Below are 12,525 nucleotides of genomic sequence, written 5' to 3' on the forward strand. Positions count from 1 at the left end.
CCAAAGCAGAGTTTCTGATTAAATTCAACCCTGTTATCAAATGGAAAGGATGTGTTCCACCTTAGGGCACCCTGGGGAGCTTAAGGACTACAACAGCTTCTCTTGGGCAGTGCCATATGCACAGACCCTGGTGAATGAACCAGGGAAACAACAGCATTTGTTTCCTTTCCCTCGTCCAGCGGGTGCAGCATCTTTGAAGGTGCAGGTCTGTGTCCCTGTAGTAGAGTGGGGAACATGGGCAGGACAAAAAGTAATTGCTCTGTAGGGTGACTAACAACATTAACAAACATTCCAGAGCAATACCCTTAAAAGTTACAAAGTGCTGTGTTACATGTGCCACTTGTAATAAACCAGACAAAAACGTTCTGAAAGCCATCCTGAATTGGAATTGTTTTGCTTTATTACAGCACTAGGTTTTCATTCCACTGGCATGCTGAGCTGAAATGGGTAAAGCTCTGTAAGCATTCTGAGGCTCCTGCAGTGCATGTTGGCAGGTGATATGTGCTGTCCTGTAAAACTGCTGAAAGTATACTGCAGTAATGCATGGGGTTTTATGGCATATATCCTTGGAAATGGCACTCAGAGTGAATATTAGTTGTTTAGCAACCTCCTTCATCATCAGAGGAACTCTTGGCTAAGTTTACTCCACAAAAGACAGAGAGCATTTTCTCCAAGAGGAAATGTGGGACAATCCATGGGACTACAGCAGGCCTGATCCCCCCTATTTATATTTTAATTTTTGTATAGGTGATGCCAGCTATCTCCAAAACTGTAGCTCCAAAACACTACTCTGAAATGAAGCTTTTAAAGCTGGTCTGTTTGGCAGACTAGTCTTGACCTTAGGCCACTAATAAATGGCCATATTGCCTTTGTGCAGGGAGGTGAAAGAGCTCTAAGAGTTGAGAAGCTGGTGAGCCTGTAAGAAGGGCCAGGGGAATGATGAGTAGAGCCTTGAGGAACTGCTTCATCTCACCTCATCTGCAGAGTATGTAGTTGCTGTCAGAAGTGAAAGAATTAAGAATCTGTAATCCTTATTGCACCAAAGCAAGATGAGGAAAAACAGGGTTCTACTTCTTACAGACAACATAGATGTCAATAGGGTGATCTAAATGGAAATTTCTAACAGGATCTGAATATATCTTAATTTAGATGCCTGAATGCAAGCAAAACACACTGATATCTAGCTAAGTTCTTCTAAAAGAAGGTAAGAGGTTGTACCTGACGGTCCCCAGGGATCTCTTCCAGCCTGTAGTCCTGTGAGCCTGTAATTCCAATGTCAGAGTAGAGGGAAAGGACTTCCAATTAAATCATAACAGGGAGACTGAGGGGCTTGTCCAAAGGAATATCACAGATATAGAATGTGTTATGATTTACATTAGAAGAGAAATTAATTTTCAGGATGTTGCTTTTTTTTTTTCCCTGCAAGTCCTCTGAGCCTGATTTTGAATCTGCACAACTGGAAAAAAAAATATTACATTCTCTCACAAGACAAATACCACTCAGAAAAGTATTTATTATCTTAGAATATTTCCAGACATTCTTATTAAACAAAGGTCACATCGCCTCAAGCACCACAGGTATTAAAACTTGCTACCAGTGAGCTGTTTCTTTTATCTCAGTGAATTTGGATATCAAATGGGAAGGTGACAACTATCAATAGTGTCTGAGTCTGTCGACATTTTTGCTCACTTGGCAAGGATGTTGTGTTGAAGCCTGAAGATTTTGCAAATGTTGGTCTCATCTAAGCTTTGATCCCTTGCCCAATTTTCCTACCTGCTGTTCTTAGAGGGAGCCACTGTCTTGAAAGGATTCAGTACAGTTGTGTCCGCATTGTAAAGTGATGATGGCTGAGGTTATGACAGGCCTTAATCCAAGAAATTATCCTTGCTTTTCAGCCTCATCTGTCATGATGAATCATCTGCCTCTGACATGGGAAGAGACATCCACGGCTGGAGGTACAATGGGTGCTCTTCACACTACTGGCCACGCTCCAAGGTGCTGCCCACAGGTGGGCAGAGGAGCTCAGGATGAAGCAGAAGAGGGAGCAGACAGGCTAATTATTGAGTCAGGTGTCACAGTCAGTGACAAGAGACAAATAAAGGATGTTTGTGTATCATGTCATCAAGCCCCGAGACACAGAATGATGTTGGTAATAAAGTATTTCATCCTAAGGACTCTCCGGAGAGATTTTCGGTAATACCAGTAATTGAAGAAAACATCTCATCTTGCAAGATAGTAAAAGGCAGAGGGAGATTTATATTTTAAGGTAGATTTATGTTTTAAGCCTTATACTGATGGGCATACTAAACATAGACACAGCAGCTGCGTATTCATATCTGTAAATATTCTTTTGTACCTGGGTCTGGTCTTTGAGGGGTTGGACTTGCTTTGGGCTTCCCAGCACTAGTAGCTAGTTGGTGCTTTTCCATCTCCAGGTATAAAACAGAGGGCAAACACAGGATCTTTTGTGCCCAGTAACCTTAAGTCCTTTAGAAAGGGCATTTCAGAAATGTGCAAACAGGCGAAAAATTATAGCGCCCAAGATAACAGTAACCTTTTCTTGTACGTTTTGTAAACGGTCTCCAGCAGCTCTCTGAGCTCAGAGGGCTGCAGCAATGGTGGGGGCTTTACACCCCCACAGAGCCTTGTTTACAGCAAGGAATCCCTGAAAGGTCCTCCACAGCACATCACAGCTGAGACCCCCCTACTCCTGTCTGCTCTGGGCATGGAACACGAGACCAGTAGTGAAAGAGAGTGAAACAGATGATGCAAATGCTTTTGCTTTGTGCAGTGAAAGGCCAGTTTCGAGATGAACTTATCAGAAGCATGTCAACAAAAGGTGTGATTAATGATAGCTAAGTCAAGGAATTCATTACTTCAACAACGTGCACAATTCTATTGTTTTACAGAGGTATTCTCAGCTGTCTCATGAATAACTCAATATATTGCGAAAACCCTTCTGGTGTTATACATTTCAGAGGGCAAGCTCAGTTTCGTATTTAAGATATTAGATAAATATTTACAAGTAATTCGTAAGGTAGTAGAACACTTAGTTTTCATAGAATATGTGTTGTATAGATAAATGGAGTCAATTTTACTCTTTCATACAGAAGTTTGATATGTTTTCAAATGTGATGAGTTCAGTAGAATGAACCTGGCCTTAACGCAAGGGTAAGTGAGATGACAATCTGTCCCTGGTTTTAATAGATTAGATATTATAAAATAAACATGTCATTTTTGTAAGCAGAAAGAGCTTTTTCAAAATTACGGACTTAGTTTCTTATTTTGAAATATAATTGATTTTGAAAACAGAATGATCCCAGCTACGAAAATCTCTGAATTTATAATAAAAATTAATTTTTACTTTGGAGAATTGTTAGATCTGAAGTTATAAAAGAATCTTAGAGAGGATTTTCCCCCTTACCTTCACATGTAATTCCATCACCCTTGTATCCAGAGGGACAAGGGCCACATTTAAATCCTCCATCTTCAGCTGGCTCACACCGCACATCAGGAAAGCACAGCATATCAGCACACATCACTTTGTGATGCATCCCAGCGCTGGTTTTGGGCGGTTCCATGTAATCCATTGCTTTGCTGAACAACTTTCTGGCTGCTGTGGTCTGTATTGGAAGCCTTGCTCTGGGAGAAGACCCTGCTGGGTCACTCCGAGAAGCTGTATCAAGAGAAGAACCGAGGAAGTGGGAAGGGGAGGGGAGATGTTTTTCCAAAGGTGATGCTCTCGGATGCTCTGTTGGGAAATCTCGGGATGCTTTAGTCCTCAAGACTGCAACTCTACCAGGCCATTTCCTGGGAGAATAGCCGTACTTGGAGTGAGTTTGCTGAACAGCAGGTGGCCTTGCAAAGAATGAACTTGCGCTTGTGTTGCGATGAGAAGGAACAGTCTGTGTTGTAGCTGGCTTGTGTTGTTTGAAATGGAGAGGAGTTTGGAGAGTCACACTGGCAGCTGGGGCTCTGGGGTCTGGCTCCTCGTGCAGAAGGGTGGAGTGTGTATCACTTCTTTTTTCAAGAAAAGATTGTTTTTTGGGTGCTGTGAACTCCACATCAGGTTTTTTTGCTGGCAATGTCTGAGCTTGGGAAGCTGCAAGGGATGGAGTGTGAATGACTGTGGGGTTTCTTTCCAAAAAGTATGTAATATCTTGTCTTGGAATTTGGGTTTGGGAAAGAAGGGAGAATACATTTCTTGATGTCTTTAATACATCTTCCTGGTGAGAGCCTCTTGCATCTTCAATATTTCTTCCAGGAAAATCCACATGGCTTTGGGAAGATCTTGAAACTAGGACAGAAGGAAGATCTAGATTAGCTAAATTTGGTGGCCTGGAGTTTAAAGGAACCACAGTGAACACTTAGCTTAGGAACAAAAAACAGAACATCAATTCTAGAAGTAAAGGAGTTAATTATCATGATACCAGGGCACATTTATGCTGACTGACATAGGAATGACATGGGTTTATCTGATATGGGTGACACCAGCGCTGCTGCACAGGGAACTGCAATGCTGAATCTTAGGGGGTGGTAGATCATGAACTTGAAGTCAAGGAGACAAGACATTGCAGTTTGTGACAGACAGATATGGGAGATGGAGAAGCACACAATGCTAAGATGGTTCTTGGCAAGACTGTGTCCTAGAGAGACTCTAGTCCAGTGTATGACTATGTAACGCTTCTGTAGTCCTTACGGCAAAGGGAAGCTTTAGGAAAGCATTTAAAGGAGAAAAATGGCAAAGCTTTGTTGATGCTGTGTACAGCTCCCTGCAGACGTGAGGGGCAGCGTGTAAGGGAGTTGCTGGTTTGTTACTGTCACCCACTTGTTCCAGAGCCAGCCACCTTTTCAGCTGTGTAAGGAGGGATGATAGATGGGCAGAGGGGAGTCTGTGAAGGGCCTGGAAAGTGGAGACGAGTAGTTTGAATCAATACTTTCAGGAAGATTAATGGCCATCTGCTGACACTAATGAATGGAAGAAGCTATTTTTAACCGGTTCTGGCATACTTATTCTGTAGGATATGGAATATATTGGATCCTGGACAGAAAACCTCACTTGGTTCTAGGGTTAACCCCATGCAGGATGTACCTCTTTCTTTTAAATATGAATATTAATCACTTTCTAAAAACTCCCATTGATGTGGAACTTAGCCATAGTTAATGAGGAAAGAGATTCAGATGCTTGGCAAGAGTCAAATGAAAGAACATTGACTAAGCAAATCCTGGCAGCCAAAGTTGTGTTTATTTGGCTGATAAACAGTGTCATTTTGCTGGCAGCTGACGAGTCTCCATTGCCCTGAAGAATAATGTTTTGGAGTCTTACAATGGTACTGGATGGAGCTATGGCCATCAGTAGGTAAATACATGGTATTTAGTAGAGCAGTAGGCAAATAGTAGGATTTCACTGTCCAAAGTAAGCCTGATAAAAGATAAGGTACGCAGAATGGATGAAAAGAGATGATGAAGCAGGGAGGATGTCAGCAAAAGGAGCATGAAAGGATAGGAGAAGCCAAAGGATTTTAAAAAATGAATGGAAGATGAAAGAAATATCTCCATAAAAAATTATCGGTAATAGATGATCATTACTGCCCCCGGAAAATTTGACTCAGGGACCAGAAATCAACAGGAATGACAGTGAAGGGCTGAATGACCTCTCTGATAAATTTCCAAAATGAGCCCTGATTATAGCTTTGAGCTCCTTCCACTGTGTCATAATTAAATGGGTCTTCCTCCTAATTAAATTTGAGTAACTAGTAAGGAGATCAAACTGACTACCTGAGAAAGGGAAATCTTTTATTTCTTTAGCAGGTGATATAGGTGATATACCCATCCCACAAATGAGCTTCATCTTTCCCTGTAAGGTAAGGGAGAGCACACTGTTGGAGTGTTTCTGTGATAATATAATTTTTACGTCTCAAATAACACTATCAATGAAGAGTAATGATACATTTTGGTTGGTTGTTCATTATAACATACACTGATCAAGGTCCTTCATCCACTTTGTAGAGGCCACTGAATCTCATAAGATGTTGGCACCATTCAAATGTGGCAACTAGAGTGTCTTCTCAGCATTCATTATTTCAGATATTTATACTGTGTAATTTAGTTCAGATTGGAATATGATAGATTTTATTCTGGAATACCTGAAAATTTCTTTCTGCACTCTTCCAGATAACTAAATAAGCTAAAACAAAGAAAGTAAACCAAAAGATTGCACAATCAGTTGTCTGTAGTCAGCAGCTTTCTCAAATCCTGTGTTACTTCAATTTACTTTCCCTGATGTTGATCAATATCTTCAAATGTATAATCCATTATCAATGCAGAGGGTGTGAATCTGTTTTCCCCTGTGATGCCAACATATTGGACTGAATGAAAATAACAGAAAAAATGACAAGCCAAAGTGCTCAAGGTTATATGACTAAACAAAAACACATTTTCACTACCTGTCAGTATTTCTGCCTACAGTAACAGCAAAATGTGCAGCAGTGGAATAACTGAGTTTATTTTTCACAGAGGTAGATGAGACCAAGGACCTGCTGCTTTGCCCCTGCTGTGCATGGCAGGACCTCTACTCATTTTCATGGAGCTACACCACTGCTAGCACAGAGTAATGCTGGGATGGTTCAGGCCCCAGGACAGATTCCTCTGTCATCTCCTAGCTGGGGAAAATTAGAACAAGAGTGACAGAGGGCAGATTTCTGACACACAGGTTTAACATCCCTCATCCAACTCGACACTGGGACACTTCCCTTCCACGTGACCCTCCAGGCTTTGGTTTGCCCTGGTTTGCCCAGTGTTTCAGACATTTTGTGCCGCTCACACCAAGCTCACAAATCAGAACCGTCACAACCATGGTCTCTGGTTCATGCTTGCCAATGCCATCATGGTGTTGCTAAGGCACAGCAAATTCTGACTTCTTCTCTCCCCTGAATTGCATTTTATAGGGAACTACTAAAGAACATGAAGAGGATCATGTTCATTGCAAAGGGAATGAAATGACTACTTAACCTGCTGAAAACAGTCATTCACAAACACGGAAGGCACTTGACATCTCTCAAACACAGGGTGAGATATCAACATTCTGAAATACACAGAATAAATCCAATGTATTTTTTCTCTTCTGAGTTTCTTTTTTTTTTTTTGCTTGATTGGGGTTTTTTATTTGCATTTTCAACCTTTCAGAAAAAGGTCAGATCCAGACCTGAAGCAGGAGAAATCACATTCCCTTCTGACCCCAGCTATTTCTGTTCCCAGAGAAACAGCACACATTTCATGCTCTGCCTAGGACAGGGTGCACCAGTTTGGTTGCCACATTCCTTCTACTGTTCACTGGAGTCTTTGTTGGCCTTAGACTTACGCACCTTCACACCTTTCTTCACAAGCCACGTGCCTTGGACACAGCCCCATCATGACCCAAACTAGCAGCTGACACCTCAAACACTTGCTTTAAACTTCCTGCAGACATCAGTATTTATTGCCTTTTCATTGCCATGCTTCTCTTCACAGCTTAGAGTCAGAAACTTGCCTTTTGGTTCTTAAAAGCAAGTGTAACTTTTTTTTATGCAATGACATGGCTGAGACTCTATAAACATTGCAATGTAATCTCAAGTGCTTGTGTCTCTTTTAATCTAATAAAATGTCTCAAATCAGTACCCTTCAGGTAGAGACTGGCTCCTTCTTAGCAAGCTCCTCTGACTGTGGCCACTTCTGTCTGTCACTTCAGAGGATTATGGGCACCTTTAATTCTGATCAAGCTACAACTGCTTCAGAATTCTGTGAATAGTTTAAGAATTCATTATTAACACAATTCTATAAATTTACAATTTGTGTAGTTTTAGAGCTATTAACATTTAGTAGTACCTGCTGTCCAGCACATTTCTCATTCAGAAGTGTGTTGAAAGAGAAAGGCTCTTTTGACATATTACACAGTGTGGGTCATCATTTAAAATTTGAAACATCTACCAGCGCATAAATCTTATTTAAAATGTCAAGAGAGAATAGAAAATTGCACTGGTCTAAGAAGTCTGGCTACCAGAGTATTAAAGACCTTCTCATTTCTTTCTGTATGTTTCCATGTTAATGTGTTTTTCTGCATTTACTTGGTGACAAACGGGAAATGGAGCAGCTGTCAATAGGAGCTTCAGGGAAATTGTGTTTTTACCTCAATTCCTAATCTGCTCTTTAATATCATTATGTTCTGGGATTGCTTTCTTCTCTGGTCAGAGCATATTTAATTCCTAAATCTTCTGTTTAGCTAACCAAACATACCCTAATGTCTTCCCTCCCCCAAACATCTTAAGCATCCAGAAGTTGCCCCTGTTAGGTGCTGATTGGGCTTCCCAGTCACCATATCTTCTCTTACAATCACAAGCAGCAACTCTCAGACTAAATTCCTCAGTACCTCTGTAAGTGAGGTGCAGTTTTGACTTCCCAATTTTTACAAAGGGTATACTTCCAGGATTACATCTGCAGAAACAAAAGTATTTCAAAGACTCCTTGTGACTGGGATATTAGTATAAATTTAGAAAGGAGCTTAAGTTTAGACCTAATGATCCTTTACCTATTTTTTAATGTAAAAAACTGAAAAGTGAAATTTTCAATTTTTTGTGTGTGTGAACACACAACACACTGGAAGTAGGCACAGGAAAAATTAAGCCCCACTTTGAAAGATGTGGAAATAGAGAATATGAGCAATCACATTTATGTAAGAGACGCCCAAATCTGTGATTCAGAAAGCAGAAAACAATGTGGAGCTGCGTGAAAGCCATTGGCTGCTCACAGGCACACAGAAGGAGCCAGCCAGCCTATTTAGCTCGTACTGGGCTCAAAGAACCAGGCATCTGCCATGCCTCATGTCCAGACAGGTCAGCACTGACTCTGTATCCATGTATATTCAGTCTTTGTAAAATCTGTGCTCTCAAACCACCACTTCTGTGATGGGTAAATTTACTCACTTGATGCTTTAATGATGAAATTAAAAGGTGAACATCTAGTTCATTGTCCCTGAGCTGTTTCAGCCTGATAGAAAATGAGACTGTGTTGCTGATGTTGCTATCTGGTGAGCAATTTTCTTCCCCTTAACCTACCAAAATCGTGAGCAATGGGGAATAGTCTATGGAGTCTGCATCACTCAGCCACTTCTGATTAAAACTATTCCTCTGTTTCAGACTCTTGTTTGTCAATGTGGCTGCAGCTGCATATGTACAATCCTGTTACACCATTCATAATTTGCAAGGCAAATTTGTTTTGTGTCTATGAAATACATTCTGCTGTAACACAACACTTTTGTGGAGGAGAAAACCTGGGATCTCCAGTCAGCTCACCCCCTAAACCTTGTTTAAGAGTATCTCTGTGTTCAGAATAAATGATTTCCACAAATGGGATCTAGAGTCTGCCATCAAGGAGGTCCTTTTCCAATTCTGGGATGCTGAAATCCTACGTAAGAATAAAAGAAAATATTACCTCAGTATGAGATAGTGTGTTTGCTTATGTCCCATTAAAAGTCTTTTGTATTTTTTTGCATCACTTCACAGTTTGTTTGCCTCAAGGTTTTCTGAATATAATTGACATCTCAATTCATTAGCTGATGTACTTAAAGAAAATGGGGATTCTAAGGTGGTTTGCCAGGAAGCAAACAGTTCACAAACATAAAAATTACATAACTGACTACACGCCAGAGAACGTTTTCGGTCTTATCTAAGGTATGTCAAGGAACACATAAAGACAACCCCTTTCATACTGAACAGGTACAAAAACAGTGCCTTAGAAAGACTTTCTTGGGTATAGCTCATTTTTTATAGAGAATAAAAGAAATTATGATTTGGAGTTTAAGAAACAAAAACCTTTTGTGAAGGTTAAGAGACAGAGAACATTAACTGAAGATTGGTTGTGAAGATTAAGTGAAAAAAGAGACCAGGAGAAGAAAAGAGGGGGCACTAACACTGCCTGAATTTATATTCACTTCAGCTAGGTGAATGGTTGGCTACTTTTTAAGGGTCCTGAGTAGATAATAGTAGTATCAGGTTGTGAGCTGAAGTCCTAGAATGACACTCAAGTCTGAAACTAATAGAGCAGTTTTAAATATGAAATTCATCCTAATCCATGACATTTTCACCTATTATATGTGGTTCTGCTTTCCAAGGAGGTATCCATCAGCTTTTGGTAAGTAAGATTCTTGGGCATCATATACAGGCAAAGTGAAGGAACAGTGCAAGAAGGTGATGAACACAATGACAGCTGTACAAAAAAATGGGTCTTTGAGGAAAAGAATGTGTTTTGTGCACTTTGTTTGCAGACTGTGTTTGTTGTTTTTTTTTTCTTTACTTCTTTTGTGATCTTTTCTGTAAGTTTTCAATAGAAATTTTAGCATCAGGGTCACCAGAGACAGTGTTTTCAGAAATACTGAAAGAATTAGTGATTGCAAAGATATGAGCATACTCCCCAAAGAGGGATCTTTTTTCATTCTCTATCAACAATTTCCTTTATCAGTACCTTTTTTTGGATTGCATATGGAGATTTATAAACCTGCTATGTTTTTACAAACAATGTTTTCTCAAACACCTCTCCTACCTTCCAGTTTATTTCCAGATTTAATTGAAAAGTTCTCTCCTGGGGGTTGGAAAAACTCAAAATGTCTGAACTGCTCTCACCCCTTGCACAGGAGCCGTGCTGCCATCACTCCTTTGTTGTTAGATCTCCTTCGGTGCTCTTTACATTCCTCGGGTCTAATCCCTTCTCTGCTGTTGTTTTCAGAAGTGCTCTTCCTGTGCTTTTCTCTGAACATCCAGCCAATAAAACAGGAAGTGAAGCAGAAGCATGGTTGTGTTTCAAAACACCATGGATCACCCGCTTAATCCCCTCATAACTGTTTTATCATCCTTTCTTTCATTATCCCTTGTCCATCTTGCAGGTCTGAACTTTTACCTCTCCTCTTTGTGTTTTACCTTCTCCAATTATTTGAGCCTGAAACTGTATTATTTCAGCAGCTACAAAGATGGTATTAAGATAGAGTTCATAAAAGTAAATTATATTTTCTATTCAGGAATTGACAGTATATTTTACTTGTCAGCACTGAGATAGATGGAAAAATTAATAGAAACTGTGTTCTTATCTGATGATTCCTCATGGGCCTCCAGACTCTCTCATGGCTAGAACAGGTTGATAGATATATACAAAGTAGACTAAATCAAGGCAGATTGTCTCTGAAGCATCCCTGTCTAATTCTCTGAAATATCTATGTAGAATCCTTTAGAACAGTAATAATAGATTATAAAGTAAGTTCATAACATTTCTTCAAAAGAAGAGCCATAATATTTCTTCAAAGAAAAAAATAGCTTAAATTTGAATATTTTACTGAAATTCTCCTTTTATTCAATTCAAGAAATAAATGGTCTAAAACTATAATTATGTTGTTTTGGGCTGTAAACACATAAAAATGAATTATTTTACATATGAAAGCCAAGAAACAAACCAAACTATGCCTTACTGGGAATCAGTAATGAATCTATTTTAATATCATATGAGCATATATAAATACTCTCAGTGAAATCATGCTTTAGTGGAATCCTCCACAACTTCAACTGATTAGGTTAACAACTATCTATAGTTTCTTCCTAATTTAGAAAACAAAAAGCAAGGAATTTCAATAATAAGTTTTCAGATGGCATGTCACAGTAGTTCTTAACTAGTTCTCTGAGAAAATAAACCTTGGACCAGATGACCTTTTGAGGTCCCTCCCAACATTGCTATTCTATGAAATTCTAAATCTAATGTATTATCAACATGAGAGATCATTTCCTCCTGCATCCCAGAGGATCAGTTGCCTTGTCTTAGCTTTAGGCTACCGCTGTATTCCTTCAGAAATAAACTAGCTCTGTTTGCATGATGTGTAATACTGGGGGCAAAATTCACGTGATTTGGCTGTGAACGTTACCTGATTCTGCAAGAAAGTCCCGTGAAGTGGGTGCCACTACATCTCTAGGTACCTGTTCATAAACAACAGCAAGGTATTAAGGAACTAGCCCTAAATTTGCCCTTAGCAGGGATAAGTCTATGTATTTCACACCTATTTTTACCCCCCTATACTGGACTGTGCTTTACATTGCTTACGAATCCTTTTTCTTCAGCTCCTGCTTTGCCTTATCTGTTAGTAGCAAAGCTCTTGTGTTGCTTTAATGGGGCCAGGATATTGGTCCAGTATGAGTTACTTACAATCTTAAAGTGCTTCTAAGTGCCTTTAACAAAACAGCAGTCTTGTCAAATTTGTGCTAACAGGGTTGTCTCTCTTTAAAAGCTGTGTGCTGTTATAGCTGGATGATTAAATGAGCCTGGAAATTCTAAGAGAGGATAATCTGCTCTCTGCTCTGTCAATGTAAAAAACTACTGGGCCTGTATCCTATGCAGATTATCTGTTGAAGACTGAGTTGTTATTATCACTTAAAAGTCATGATGGCACAGTGATTGCTTAAGCAAAAGGTGGCACATTCTTGGTAGGAGAGAAATGTAATCTGTACTTGATGTTCT

The 12,525-nt window shown here is 39.8% G+C and overlaps 1 protein-coding gene across 1 annotated transcript in view; it reads right to left on the bottom strand.

Annotated features, from left to right (window-relative positions):
• LOC135417444 (von Willebrand factor D and EGF domain-containing protein-like) overlaps window positions 1-12,525 on the bottom strand; it is a 177,783-nt gene that overhangs the window by 39,112 nt on the left and 126,146 nt on the right. The window contains exon 21 of the mRNA XM_064661620.1: window positions 3,425-4,297. Coding sequence (XP_064517690.1) covers window positions 3,425-4,297 — 873 coding nt within the window. The remainder of the gene's footprint in view (window positions 1-3,424; window positions 4,298-12,525) is intronic.

This window comes from Pseudopipra pipra, chromosome 7 (assembly GCF_036250125.1).
Source record: "Pseudopipra pipra isolate bDixPip1 chromosome 7, bDixPip1.hap1, whole genome shotgun sequence".
Classification (NCBI taxonomy): domain Eukaryota; kingdom Metazoa; phylum Chordata; class Aves; order Passeriformes; family Pipridae; genus Pseudopipra; species Pseudopipra pipra.